The 15772-nt window shown below is 40.5% G+C and overlaps 1 protein-coding gene across 1 annotated transcript; it reads right to left on the bottom strand.

Annotated features, from left to right (window-relative positions):
- Positions 1-2229: 2229 nt before the first annotated feature.
- fosl2 (FOS like 2, AP-1 transcription factor subunit) lies at positions 2230-10730 on the bottom strand. The gene is made up of 4 exons (XM_034857448.1): positions 9854-10730; positions 6999-7253; positions 6473-6580; positions 2230-4966 (listed from the first exon to the last, which is right to left on the bottom strand). The coding sequence occupies exons 1-4, from the start codon at positions 9980-9982 to the stop codon at positions 4400-4402; spliced, it is 1059 nt and encodes a 352-aa protein (XP_034713339.1). The 5' UTR covers positions 9983-10730; the 3' UTR covers positions 2230-4399.
- Positions 10731-15772: the final 5042 nt, after the last annotated feature.

The following is a 15772-nucleotide window of genomic DNA, read 5'->3' as shown; positions in this document are numbered from 1 at the left end:
CTATACTACGACTTTTTTTAACATACTATACTACAGCTTTTTTATCTCTTTTTGATATATTACACTTTAGCTCACTATATACTGAAAACTTATACTTTTGTCTTTCGACATACTATACAATGACTTTTAAGCACTTAGTTTGACCTAATATACAATATCTTTTTATCACATTTTCAACAGACTATACCATTTTTTGACATAGCATACTATGGCTTTTTCATCACTTTTCTAGACATGCTAAGAATGGCTTTTACTTTTCAAATTTCTGCATTTTAATAAATGTTTCCCACAGCTCTCTCTTATCTACTAATTCACACGTTCACAAATTAAATAAATTCTAACCGTACAATGTTCAAAATCTTTATTTCATTATTGAACTTTTAAACACATTCAGTCCAGGGTTATGTCTCAAAAGATCTTCATATTTTCCACATATTTTTACATTAGTGATGTCATTCAACTTTTCAATGGAACACTGATCAAAACCATTCTCACTTTCCCAAGTAATTTCACTAATTCACTTTCTTCTTATGCATTTAGGCCACCACCCAGTTGATCTTTAGTAATTCAGTTTTTTAGCATTCACACACCTTTTGTGCAGAAAATGCATTTTCTAGTTGTTTCGCTACTTTAAATTCAACTGATAGTAGTTTTCTACAAAACGGCAGCATACTAAAATGAATCGTGACAACTTTTAGAATAAAACAATCGTACACGTCATTAAATGGAAACATAATAACATTACTGCTAACATGGGTATTACTACTATTGAATGTTGACCACCATGAATAGAATTTCCACTTAAAACCTGCTGTTGTATTTCTCTTTAAGGACCACTTGAGGGCAGCAAACACTCATGGTTGTAAACAACATCACATTCAGAAGAAACAATAGAAGAAAATACTTTCTTTCAAAGTAAAAACTGTTAAAACACACAGCAGGGATTCTTATTCTTTGTCCAGCTGCGGATGGAACAAATATTTACCATGATAGCACAGAGATGTTTTATCCAAACCAGTTTCCTCTCAGTTTGTTCTAAAAGCAGAAGGATTTTCCGGCTGAATGGCTTTTCTCCAGCTGCTACACCTTTATTGCCTGTAGAAGGACAGTAGGCTGCTTTCCTCCATTGATAAATGTGCAGTGCAGTCTTCGGCAGACTTATAGTAGTTCCATTTTTCAATTAATAATTTATAATAATTTCATGTAAACTACACACTTTATTTCTGAATGAAATCTTGAAATGTCATTTAATTTCCAGCTTGTGTTCCAATTTACCATTGGTGTGTATTTGAATGGTAAAAAGACTGCATTTAACTAGATAAATACCATGGGACTACAATTTAAAACAGTTACACCCAGTTGCTAGTGTATTAAGTATACTTAGCTAAATTAATGTAGCTGAATATTACTCAATAAATCCTGCCTTCATGAACCATTGTAAAAAAAAAAGTATATTAATGCGGGTCAAAAAACAGACATCTCTACTTCATTACTCTGAACTATGAACACAACTTTCTTTTTCTCCTTCAACTTGTTTAGCTCATGTCTTGCTGTAAATTAATAAATCATGTAACTTTTTTAATCACTTCTTAAAACTATACCTCTGAGACACAACAGTGTAGCTGTATACACCCAGCAAAAACTGTGTTCAATAATTTGAATGTGTCAGAAGAGTGTAGCATTGTGTTTGTGGACTAGCATCCTTCACACATCTACATCCAACCATGGGCAATGGGCACTTTCCTTGAAATAAAACATGTACACAGTGTATATACAGTATGTGTGTGTGTGTGTGTGTGTGTGTGTGTGTGTGTGTGTGTGTGTGTGTGTGTGTGTGTGTGTGTGTGTAGGTTATATAGACGATGTCTATTCTACCTTTCAGATAAGCCTATACGGAACATAACTACTGCTCGTATTAGACAAACATTTACCAGGTTTTTTCATTGCAATTCTGAAATAATAGTTTCTTGTTTTGTCTTAACTCTTTCTATCTTTCAATTTCATCAAGTAAGTCAAAAAACAGTGTCTGTCTTTCTTATTTGGAATGATCCGAATGATTGCTAAACAGTATGGTGAATTACAGCCTTTTGGAAAATGTGTAACGGAATTCCATGAAAGAAAAAGGACAGTTGTAGGTTGAAAATTATTATTTTTTATTATTATTCATTTAAATTAACAAACACTGCTATATTATTTACATATTGCTGTTTTTTTATTAATTTTGATTCATTTTAAACAGTTAAAGCATTTGGAAAAGAAGTAATAGTTGAAAACAGGCGACAGACAGTAGAGGACATGTACAGCAGAAGATCTACAGTCAATGGCTTTCCTATGTGTGTCGAGGGGCTTCAGAATATTTCCACATACAGACATATCAGACTTGCCCACAGTAATGTTTTTGGTTATCATTTCACCTCTTTCTGTTGTCAGACAGGATTAAAGATGCCCTGTTGCATCCACACGTTATCACAGCCAGTGATGTTAAACCCAACATCATTAAAAGATAAATAGCTGACATGTTCTTTCCAAAGTAGCAGCAGCTTGTATTGAATTTCAAAGTCTGTTTTCTGCATCCAGCACATCAAAAGTCTTCCAACCACAACTTTTATTCCCCTGATAACAAAAGGGTTCGAGCAAAGATGACACCCCCTTTGACCCCTGACATTATATTCATTAGGAATGTTTGAAGTAAACGAAAAAGTCCCAAATATCACTGTTGTCCTTCTCAGTGCACAGTATTGAAAACCCTTATCCCTTTAAGATACACACATGTAAAAATAATTAAAAAGAAGTGCTTCATAGAACTTTAGAAATATTACATCTTCTCAAGGTGTCCCCTCTTTCATCTCAGGCCAGCTGTAAAAAAAGAGTCTTCTTATCCCTTCCTTATTGTCAAAAAGTAAACTGTGTCTGGCCCTTGTTTAAAGCCAGCACGGCTTTGACTAAGTTTCTACAGAGTACCTAGATGTTGGTATATGTTTATACACCCGCAAATCAGCACATCTGACTTGAATTTAAACATAATTTCTTTACTAAAAGTGACAGATTTACAAACACAGTATAAACAGGGTTGACATCATTGGCAGCTGGCGACAGTCTAGACCACAGTGGCTTTTTTCAAATTTGAGCAAAATCCCTCCTTTTAGACAAAGACGGACAAATTACAGGATTGCATGTGTCAAACAAACCTTTTTTGGCTTTTTGAAACCTGACCTGCAGTGTTGAAAAAAGGTAAGACCTTTATTTAGAGAATGTAAGAAATGCAGAAAGGTCAGAATCCAGTGGAGGAGGGGTTTGTTCAAATGTCGCTTGAGCAAAAACATAAAAACTTTATTGATGTGACACAATAAAAAAGCGATGAAGTTTATCATCCCTCCACATATTCTACCATCTCTGCAACACTAGACTATACAACAGCCTGGAGTCGTGCAACGCTCTTCACGATTGGGTTCTACTACACGAGATATATCCCTGACATCAATGTAAATCACATACACTTTGTCATAAACAGGTTGTAAGTTCAGGTACAGAATCACTGAGGAAAAGCACACCAATACTACTGTAAAGTCAAGCCACTATGGCAAAATAGAAGGTATAGAGTATTGACAAACTAGTCATTGATTGAAAGTTGGCTCTTATCCTTTGCAACACTGAGCAGTGCTTTGGTCAACATGTGGATGACCATTTTGCTTTTCTACAGGCAGTATAAGGAGAGGACAATGTCTCAAAAAAGGCTGTAAAATCAAATCAGCACAGGCTATGAATGCAATTATTGAGATGGAAATAGCATCAGACTCTTATTAGCGATTCCTGAATCAAGGTCCAAGTTAGGAAAGGACAAATCTAAATGGAAAAAGAGATGTGAGAAAGTCTTTGCTCATAGTCTCTTTCTCTCCTCAGAAAATCCAGTAGAAAGCTGACCTCGTTTAGTGATTTATTGATTGGTCGTAGCGGAGTGCAAGTGTCGGCCACATGGCTTTTTAAACATTTTCAAAAAAATATATTAAGAACACTCTCTCTAGTTGTAGTCTCATCAAGTCACAACTGCCAGATTTTGACATGTTTTTCTTCAGAATTGTCTTCCCAGTAAACAAGTTGACACTGGGGAGTTGAACCAGGAGTTGAAATGGTGAAGGGATGACACTTTTTAGGATTGGTGCACACACACTCTTACAGATAATTATTTTTACACTGAAGCAGAACAAGAAGAAAAATGCGGCGTAGCCCTTTTGGGTCTCCCTGCAGAGGGGGAAACGGCTCACATGGTCAGCTTGGTCTGGACTTTTGAATGTGCTCTTGGGATCTTTCAAAGACACTGGACAGGGGCCGCGCAGTTGATCCTCATGCTTCCCATCAGCCACAGTGTTAGTTCCTCAGCTGCGCCGAGCGGATCCCTCACTCAGAGGGCCAGGAGGGTGGGCGAGTTGAGGGAGTCTGAGGACTGGTCCCCGCTGCTGCTGCTGCGCCGATGGGCCTTGGAACAGGACTCGGATGAGGGCGAGGGGCTCTCGGGCTCCAGCATGCTTGGGTAGGTGAAGATGAGGCTTGGCGCATTGGGTGTGGCAGCTGGGGTGGATGCCCCCACCACCGGTGTATTCAGGCTGTCTCCATCTGTGCAGTACATCCCTCCACTGACAACGCCGCCACCCAGGCAGATGGGCTTGATGACGGAGCGCTGGGGCTTGCCCACATCCTCGTTGTCCTCCGGCTCTTGCTTCACTACCACGTGGTTCATCTGAGCCCGGGTCCCCATGTTGGAGCGCATGGTCAGAGAGAGAGGGGCGCATTGCTGCTGCTGCTGCTGCTGGTGCTGCTGGTGCCCTGATGACTGGTGGCGCTCATCGATGGGGAGCTTGCACACAGGATTGTGGGCAACCAGCATGAATTCCAGCTTGTCTTTCTCCTTTTGCAGGCTCTCAATCTCCTTCTGCAAATCTGCTTTCTCCTCCTCCAGCTTTTCAGTCTCCTGGTAAGAGAAACAGGACACATGGTTGAGCACTTAAGCTAAAGTACGAGCAGGTTTGTTTTTCATAAGTTTTATTTAAAGAAAGATGAGGGGACAGAGAGATGAGGAACAACATGCACCAGTCAGACGTGAACCAGCAACGTTATAATTCATGAGCATCATAACCCTTAAGACCTAAGCAGGATAGATTGAACTTGATAACACAAATACTGCAACAGCATTTTCATGAATATTCACTGACAAAATGCCAAGAATTTGAGAACATTGCAGCAAAAAAATGACGTGATGGCATAATTCCAAGCTTCTGCAACAATCCGGTAGTCAGACTGTAATATATACCTCCAAAGCGCCAACGGAGGGCACTGTTAGTTTGCTAGAGTTTTACTCACCACAGCAAGTAGCCCAAGCAAGAATTTGTCAAAAACCATTTAGACTTACAACTTGTAATCTCAAGGCCTTCTGCTTGAATTTGACTTTCCAATAATGATGTGCATTGTTTGTGTCTTTGAGATACAAGATCTGCAGCAGAAGTGTGTCTTAATGTGTCACATAAAAGACAAAGGCTCCATAAAAGCCACTCGTCAGTTCAGGCAGAAAGATAAGCTGATATGCTGTCTGAGAACTTTGACTCATGGGTAAAAGGTATGAGGAAGTTGTACACAAGGAGCCAGGGGAGGTGGCCAGCAAGACACTTAAATAAATGATATCAGTTTATCAAAGACTGCAAACGCTGATTCCTTTCTCTGGAAAACAACACTTCCTTATTTGGAATTTTTAAAAACAGCACTGTAAAGACCGAAAGGGTGTTTTTAATTTTTTTCCCCTAAAGCAATGGCTATGGTGTGTGTGTCTGCATATGTGTGTGTGAACGCAGCATGTCTCTATGTGGATTTGTAAGACAAGCAATTGGCCCCTTTTACAAAATGTCCTTCATTCATGGAGACAGCTGCCTACAGCAAATTCCATTCCTGTTTTTTTTTTTAAGGGCTGACAAGCTCAAACTCACTGTAATTCAGCTAATTAGTCCATTTAGATGCTGTAGCTGTCTGCCAGGCAGGGCTGTGAGACAGCCCTACCTCTGTCTACAGATGCCCGAGACAAAAAGCTTTTCATCGCCTGTCATCTCTTCACTCAGACCTTGCACTCAGAGACACAGCGAGAGTCAAACCAGTAATACAAGGTTGTAAATTTAGGTGTGGAGTTCAATCACTCATCAAAAATCTGGACTCCTGCCAGACTTCTGAACAAGTGTGACTTATTTTTCCCCATACATGTATTCTCCGTGTGAAAATCATTTTTTTTGCCATTTTATTATTTTTGCATCACCTATTGGCATGGCAAATTTGTCCCCCAAATAGTAAGCATGGTTGTTTATTAGCTAGAGGTGGTGGCCACATGAGAGGAACAAGATGCTGCAACACTAATTTGAGGTTGCCTTGTGTGAATAAAGTGAAACCCATTAACAGATTCTGATCAGGTGGCTCCAGTTTTCGGGTTTCTACTCACCCCTTGCAGCATGTCGGTGAGCTCTCGCCTGCGATTGCGGCATTTGGCGGCGGCTAACTTATTTCTCTCACGCCTCACCCTCCTTTTCTCCTCTTCCTCCGGGGTGAGCTAAGAGCAGGTAAAAAAGAAACATGGTAGGTAAAATATGCAGTTTGACAGGCGCACACACACACACACACACAAACACAATCAATATGAAGCGAAGAGCAAGAGTATCAACAAGTGCTAAGTGCTACTGGCTTGCTGTGAGGAGAATAATGATGCAACCACGTATAATTTACTGGCCTAAGAAAATAAACTTATTTTCTTTTTCAAACATGTTAATTTAAAAATTTCTAATGACCATATTAAGGTGTTTTGCTTTTTTCCAGAATGAACACACATTAAAATTGCTTTGTAAAAGACCTGAAGGAATCAAAATCCAGCTTTATAAAAAACAAAAACAAAGTATATCTATTGAAACATCCCCCAGTAGCCTTTTTGCAGTCCCTCTATTACCCTCACATTGTCATTCTATTTCCCTCACCTGTTCATCTCTCTTGCGTCGGCCCCTTGCATCCCCGATGGAGCGGATGACCCCGGGCCGAGCCAGCGTGTTGTGCCCCAACATCCCAGAACCGTTGGGCAGGTGATGGCCATACGGATGGGAACGGGAGTAAGGGTTGGACATGGAGGTGATGACGGTGGGCTGCACCATCCACTGTAGGTCTTGGCTGGTCGTGATTGCATTGATAGTGGGGATGAAGGCACTGTTGGAGCCGGGCATGTCAACCCTGTACTTCTGGAAAGAGAAGGAATGAGAGTGATATGATGAAAGGGGATGCATGATCACATCTAAAGAAATATTTCCAGGAAAAGTGGGGTGGCATCTACTTGTAAAGGAGCATTCTGGTATGGGTCAATGTAAGCAACTGAATCCCAAAAGCATCTTGGTTTCTGTCCATGAGCCCTGCCTCATTTCGCTGCAATCGCAGAAACACACACCACCGCCCACCATTATCAAATTCACACAATTTCTACATTACAAGTGTATAGTAATGATTCAATCCACATAGGCAAAACACTGTGTATGTAACCCCTGGAGTGGAACAGTGACACATGCTGTGAATCATGTGGGAAAGCCCAAGGTGTCCAGTGCTTCTCACTTAACTACAATAACCATGAGACAAAACACTGCACTGGGGGAATGTTACACATGGACTGGCAGGAGGGTAAATATACACATTACTTTTGACTGGATAGATACATGATGTAATGGGTCATATGGTGTCATAGACCCTCTTCTAGTGACAACAATTGAATTATTAAAAATGATTAAATTAACCTCCACGTCAACAAAAATAAACAAATAATTTAAAGCAAAATGAAGACTGTGCCCGTAGTTGTGGGTATGTCTAAGGCCATACTGTGATGCAGGATACCATGTTTCCGATCTAAAGAAAGATATGACTTCAAGCTACTCAACCTTTGGCAATAACCTCTCCAATTATGGATCAAGTCCTCCTAAAATATTTTAAATGTAGAATTATCTATAATCTACATGTACGTGTAAACTGCCAGTCACAATCATCACCCGTATGAGAACCTGTGTCACATCACTATTACTTTATGTCTTTAGAGTACACAAACGGACTGCCTGCCTGTGTGCGTAAATTACGCACGTCCCCGTTTTTTCCAACTTTCCGTCGGATATCCCGGCAGTCTATTGGAAGTTTGTTTATCTGGTGAGTCATTGTGTATGGGATTTGTTAAGCAGATGAGAAACGCAGTGAGTTCCAGTAAGGGGGGAAGCAGACAGCTGTGACAAGCCAGACAGTTAACCAGAATTATGTGAGCGGATTTCTATGGGCGAAATGGGCTTCAAAATAAGAGCATTACAATCCCCATAAAAAAAATAAAATAAAAGAAATTGATAAATTCCTATGCAATGGAGTGTGAAGGACACATTTTTCCGTAGAGTTATTACACTTAATACAGAAAAGGCCACGTTTAACTGAACTTCTTCTCCGATAAGAATGTTGGTCTAATAAAAACAGAACAGAAAGAATCCTTGTTTTGATATGTCTCAACAAGCCTAACAAAGAGGTAATGTTCCTGCTCGCTGTAATGGGAAACAGCCAGTGTGCATGATTACAGGGAACAGAAGCAATGATAGTCCAGAAGTCGTTTACCGTAATGTTGCGTGAGCCTGACGAAGCTTTTCCACAGAAGTGCACTAGGCTATAAACGCAAGACTTGGCTCTCGAGTAAACAACACTCCTCTTCCCGGATTTTATATCCTATTATTTGTGAATATATGGGCACGCGTCATCATAACATTCCACTGGCACATCTCTCACTGAGAAGGAATGAAATCATAACCTGTGATGAAATCGAGAAGATGGATTACAGGGATTGGCCTTTTTAAACTCAGAAGATTCTCTCGGAATGCAGGGTTTTCATTTTGGGTCAGTGCGCGCTTCTCGCTGGAAGGAATTTAATCTGCCATGTGCAGTGCGAGACCATCAGAAGAAAATCATTTCTCATAGCGAAATATATGCCACCAAATACCAACGCTGACTGAACTTAAAACACATTTCGCAACAGCACGTCTTTTGTGCACTTCAAAATGTGTGTGTTAATGCCTAAACAGTAGGCTACGCCTGTTGCATTATACGCTTCATCTATACCCAGTTTAGCGCATTGGACAAATAGTTCAGTGTCCAAATGGCATGTATGTGTTTGAAAGGGAATGTCGTCCTCATAATGCGTAAAATGCCATCTCTACTGGGGTGCTACATATAGAAGGAACCCATAAATAATACAGTTTACAAGTTTACATCTGGAAATCACAGGCAAATTCAACTTAAATGAAAACCACCCATACCTCTTGCACAGCACGCAAGTAATATTGAATCGGTCTGTATAATCTGTACGTTGGGAAGTTTTGTTTTACCATGAGGACCAACTGAAGGAAAAAAAGCATTAAAAAATTAATTTTTAATGCATGTGCTAAATCACCACGCAGCCTATTTACCATTTACTTTGCGCACCAGTCAGTGCGCAACTTCGATATTTGATCAAAAGTAGTCTACATCCTCCGATGATGTTTATACATCTTAGGATAGATTCAAATCAAATGAGTCCAGAATACTTGTGACTAGATGGACTCCTAAATCTGTTGAGTCACCATTGCAATCTGTGTCATCGGGCTATCCGTTTTTTCCCCAAGCGACCTGGAGAATGTATTATACAATCTAGTAATGGGCAGAAGCGCGGTACATTGAGAAAAAGGGAAATATACAAGACATACAAGCTGTATTCAGGTGTTGCACACTTGACATCGAATTAAAGCTACTTATGCGCTCAATGTCGCGGAAGTCCGGTGTTTCCTTGTGTTACCTGGTAGCTTGAGGTAGAGATCGGACTTCCGATCGTGCTGCTGCCGCTTGTGAAGGACTCTGGCTGGGCCGGAGAGGTGCTGCTGCCGCGGGACGAGGTGTCGTAGTTCCCGGAGTAGTCCTGGTACATGGTCCAGGAAACAGGGAAGATTTCAGTAGACTGTTTGAGGTCTGAACCCCCCTTTTTTTTAAATCCTCGCAGCAAAAAGGCACCAACAAAAAGAATCCTCCCCTGACTTGAGACGTTGTCAATTTGGGATATCCAGAGAAGAGTTGGCACAGACTAAGTGCAAGTACGCTCCTCTAAACTAACCTAAAACATCTTACAGATAATGCCAGATAGAATAAATATGTTCTTGTGTGATTCCTGCTTTTAAAGGTTAGTTCTTATTCTGCTTTTATTATTCTTGCGCCGCAGGTAGACCTATACTGCACTATTGTAGATCATCTCAGGTGCGCAAACTTCAACCTAAAGTCAGTAGCGCAACCTCAGCAGTCAAATCCAGTTGAGACAAGTGAACCTGTAGATAGCCTACAGAATGACTCACGCAGGTTAACATTCGCTTTCAAGCCTATTGCCTGGGTAATCTTCTGAATATTTTCCGTCGCCTTGCGTACTACACACTCTATCGGCGCACTCTGCTGTTCACGGAACAGTTCGAACTTTTTTCTTTTCCTTTTCGCCACACTTCCTAGAGATGACTCACTTCAGTGGCACTATGAAGAACGGCAACGGCTTTTCAACACCAACGAAACAGCCCACGTCACAGCCTGGGCGTTGCGACTTCTTTCAGGGAGGGGTCGTATCTGGACAAGGCCGTGAAAAGGAAAAGATCCGCTGTGTCTATCCTTCGACCAGCGGGCACTGGACATATAATAGACAAGCAGGGATACAATAAACGTAGCTAAAGTGTATCTGGAGGGATTTATTCTTTGATACGAGCGTCAGTGACTGCTGTGGAGTTCACTGTTAGTCTGACTTGCATAGGTCCATTGACGCATGTTTCCTAAAATGGACAGTTGCGTCAGAGAGCGCTCGTGGGTTTCCTTGGTAAAGGAAGCGTCAGACACTGGAGGGATTCCCTCCCCTCGCGCACCGCACTCCGGACTCGGAGCTCTCAGCGTGCGGGTCCCGGTCCGGTTAGTTCCCAGCGCAGGAAAACGAAGATATTGAGGCTTAAAACGTATAGGGTAGGCCTATAGATTAAGATCGTATGGACGCACACTGGTTTAATCTCGCGCGACACATGCGCTCACATGGTAGAGCTGAGTTTAGAGCTTTGAACGCATCACTCGGAAGTTTCCTGTGCCGAAATGAATTCGATATCTGCATCTGTGATCAGCCTAGAAACCTAACGTGTATTGACATCAGAGAAGGCCACGAGTGTACCATGCCCGTTATTTCTGCTGTTTGAAGACATTCAACATTAACCGTCTCTCATCTGCTTCTGTTCCTGTTAATAAAGACCAATCAAAATGATTGGACATGCAGTGTTTCTGCACAAATGAGTCTTTGTCTCATTTAGCGGCGACGCATTGTGCATGATTTGGAGAGCGTAACTTGGCAAAGGGATGGCACAAACACACAGCGTGATCCCATGCAGTTGGTCAAATGAATGTGGCCCACTGGTTAGGTCTACACAACAGCGCAGAACAACTGCTTCAAAGGAATCTCAGTGAAATGTGGGCTAATTGTAACTCGGACGCACCTCATAAACAAGGGCACAGCGCCTAGAAAATGACACGCTACAAGATCTGAAATGGCGTATTAAGTATAATCCAATCTGCTATGGTTCCTATTTTAATCTGTATCACCATAACTGTTTATGCTGAGCTCTCTTAAAGCTGTTTGCCGCGCATATCTTTGCCAGAAAGTCGCTCCCATCAAAAAAAGTTCCAGACGCAGTGTTCACTCGGGGAAGTTGTGTAAAGGGAAAACTATTCTGCAGGGGGGGGGGGGGTTTGAGGTGACCGGTGGCAGCAGAGGGACTGGGTGTACGTGCTTGCTCATAACGTGAACACGTCAATTCTAGCCTACTGTAGGTACTCCAATCCTCCAATATGTCAGCCTTTCCAAAGTAAGTGGGTGTCATTTTCGCTGCATTACTTGTTGACCTGTGCAGTGATCTGGAACTCCCTGTGGGGAGACGCAGAGCTCTGCTGCGCCTCGAGCTTTTGGTTTCCTGAAACGGCGATAGAAAGCACGCAGATGTTTAATAAATCTTTATTTTGAATGATATTAATTAATGATGAATGTTTATCATCTGCCAGCGATACAGCTTTTGAACTGTAACGGTGTTGCTAAGCGACAGAGTTTCTGCAAAATTGCTCGGGGGAAATCTAATCTGCCATATTCCCTATAATTAATGCTGTAATATAATTTGAGATGCACCCATCGGCGTTAATTTTGGCAAAGCAAGGTATGGCACCGTGACAGGTTCTGTTCTTATATGAGTCCAATTTTGATCTTTAAGTAGAGCCTACATAATGAGATAACATGCAGAAATTGGAACAAACAGTGCTATGTGATGCCTGTCAGTCAGACGTTATTGCTCCAATTTGTCATTCCGTTTACGGATGTTGATGCTAAATGACAGATTTAGGGACTTATGAAAAAGCCGAGTGCCAATAAGTAAGCACTGCAGTGCAGAGTCAGGTGGGCTCCTCGGTCTGTGTGCGCACTGAGCGCGGCTGATCCGCAGGTCTTGCGCCACTAATGCGTCGGTGTCCCTGCACCACACATCACAAGGAACATCGCAGGACTTATCAGCGGTTAAATGTAAGTAGGCTACAGTTACGAATGTACTGTAGCCTACCTACTTGAGTATGAATTCGAGGTCTACTTTTAAATTACTACATTTCAGAGAGAAGTGTTCTTTTTACTCCACTACATTAATCTGACAGCTTTAGTTATTTTACAAAGCAAGATTTTTTGCACACAAAACACATGTAGTTTCTAAAATAAGATGTTTTTTTTTAATATAAATGAAACCACCCAAAAATATAAAGACATACAAGTACAGCTGAAATGAACCAAACACATAACTGTTTCCAGTTCCTAAAAGGTGAGGATTTTTGGGCATTGAGTACTTTTAAGAACATTTTCCTGGTGGTACTAAGATAAGTTATATTTTCAATGCAGGATTTTTACTTGTCACAGAGTATTACAGTGTTTTGGTATTAGGTGTGGTATTATTAGTACTTTTACTTTGTAGGACTAAAGGATCTGAATACTTCTACCAATACTGGGTATTATGTTCACTAACAGACTATAAGCAAGAGGCGTACATACTTATTAAAAACATGCAACGTATGCACAAAATGTTCTTGACATTTAAAAAAATAATAATTTAAATTAAAATAATAATCATGCTATTCAAAATGCCAAACCCATTATATTATAAGAAAGGCCACTTTTTCAGCTGTTGCTAAATGTCTGGTATACCTAACTGTACCCTTTGTAACCCAGAGAGAGGAGTTTGACTACTCCTGTAGTTTAATAGCTTTACCTGCTCTGCAATTTATTTTTTGTAGGTCTACATATCACATATTCTCCTTAGACTACTATAGTGCTGGACAATCTTAAAGTACCTTACTTAAGAACAATTTTGAGACTTTTGTACTGTAGGCTACTTGAGTATTTCCATTTAATGCTACTTTATACTTTTACTCCACTTTCTAAAGTCATTATCACACCTTTTACTCCACTACAACTATAGTTACTTTGCAGATAAAAGATCAACTAATCTATTTCTAGAGGGTCTGCAAGCATAATAAATAATGGAGGCTACTTGGCAAATAACTATACAATACTTGAATCTATGTTTGAACCAATTCTGTTATAGTGCGGTGGAATAAGCTAAAGGATGTTTTTAAACTGGTCTGTTTAAGTCATTTATGTAGGACTTTACTCCTGCAGGGTGCCATTGCTTTTTATATTGTGTAACCATGGTAAATAAAATGTCCAAATCTTCACCAAATCCACCAGCCACACTGTTAAAATAAACATTTAGGCATCAGCATTGACTAATATACATTCACTAGTAAAATTTAGTCATTGTGCTGCGTGAGTACTTTAATGTTTACTTGAAGTACACTTTGCCAATGATACACTAAAATAACATTCAGAATACGGGGCTTTTACCTGTAATGGATCATTTTTATATTGAGGCATTGCTTTACTTTACACACTGCATTATCATCATTATGATTTTGTGTCTAACTCAGTGAGTCTCAAACACCTCTCACATAGTTACATTAGTTCCTTCCGATTAAATTCAGGTATGATTCAGGTACCTTCTCTGAAAATGAGATCAACCATTCTCCACTCTAGTTTTTGTGAAGGATGTAATAGTTTCAAATGAGCTGTAAACCCAATCAAAAGTGCCTTCATAGAATTTAGAGTATTATTGATTGTATTGCTGAATAATTAGCAGGAAAACAGCTCAGCAGAACAAAGCAAAGGAGACTTTCTTAGTCAGCAAATTCAGAATTCACAGTAATTGTGTTTGGTGTTACACTTTTTCGGGCTTTTTTTCCCTTGCCTTCCGTTGCTCTGAAGAAGAGCTTGATGCTCGAAATGTCAGTTGATGGTTAAATAGATGTTCATGGAAGCTTTACCTAGTATGCGGACTGTATTTTCCCGTCTTTTACATGTTCTTCTGTAACAAACCTAGTACTTATCGTCTGGATGCGTGTGTTTTTTCCCTTTGTTTTCTTCCCTTTAGCGTCACTCACCTGTCATGCTGTTAATACCTCAACCTGGATAATAGCTCAACATGATCAGCATGGCTAATCTCACAGCTCAGGTGCTGCTATACAGGACACACACAGGCACCAAAGTGCTGACTAGGGGCATAGAGAGTGGGTTAATGAACAATCAGTGTGACTGACAGTGGGATTCATTGTGGTGCTTGTGGCCTGCTAACACAGTTAATAAACTGTGTTATGACGCAATGCAGCAACGTGTGAATTGACACCTTGATACAGGAAGCCGGGTAGATCTGCCAGTGAGCAACACTTGCCTTGTTCTATTTCCCACACTGTTGACAATGAAATCAAATCTATTAAAACTATCCTATATGATTTGGTTTGCTTTGACAATACAGTGGCAAACAGGCTCTCTTTAGTCAGTGTCTTGCCCAAGTTGAATTCTTTAAATAGAAATCTAATCAGTACTTTCATCAGCATACCCACTGTGCAAGAACATGGCTTTAAAAAAAACTGATGCCAGACTGGCAGACAGCTCCTGGGAATTAAAGTAACCATCCTTCAGTGATTTCATTTACTGGTTGCCTTGGTAACACATGTAAAGCAGTGAAACACAACAACACGGAGGGACAATTGGGTCACCCTTGACCTGTGGAGTGTGGGATTGTGAAGAGAAGAATATGAATTCATTGGCTAGTTTATCCTCCATTAAGGCCAATCACGTTCAAGTATGCAAGAAGCGCTGCAGCTGCTCGACAGCATCTTCCTCTCACATATCTGGAAAAGCACATACATCTACGTTAAGTCAACATCCTTTGGTGTCATTCAGCTTGAATGACAGATGCAAAAGCAATTAATTAAATATGCAAGCATTCAGGGAAAATTTCAGCTGGGAATGGATGAACATCCACAACATAAAAATATTAGCAGACTACAAACATGTCAAAAATTCTGTATATTGTTGGAATTATGTGACAGTAATTAAAGAGGCAATCCACCAATTTACTTGTGATGGAAAGTACTACTCCACCTATGAAAACAGCTGAAAATGTCTTCTGTGGCACTGGAGGGAGATTCTAAAGAAACAATAACCCTGATGGTGTCTTAGGGGGATCTTAGCCTGGGCTTGGAGTCAAATTTATAATTGGAACCTTGCATTGCATTATGGGGTTGTGGAGTGTAAAAGATGTGGGTGCTTGCCATGCACTGA

This window comes from Etheostoma cragini, chromosome 20 (assembly GCF_013103735.1).
Source record: "Etheostoma cragini isolate CJK2018 chromosome 20, CSU_Ecrag_1.0, whole genome shotgun sequence".
In the NCBI taxonomy this organism is placed as follows: Eukaryota; Metazoa; Chordata; class Actinopteri; order Perciformes; family Percidae; genus Etheostoma; species Etheostoma cragini.
This window is presented reverse-complemented; position numbering and strand designations above follow the sequence as displayed.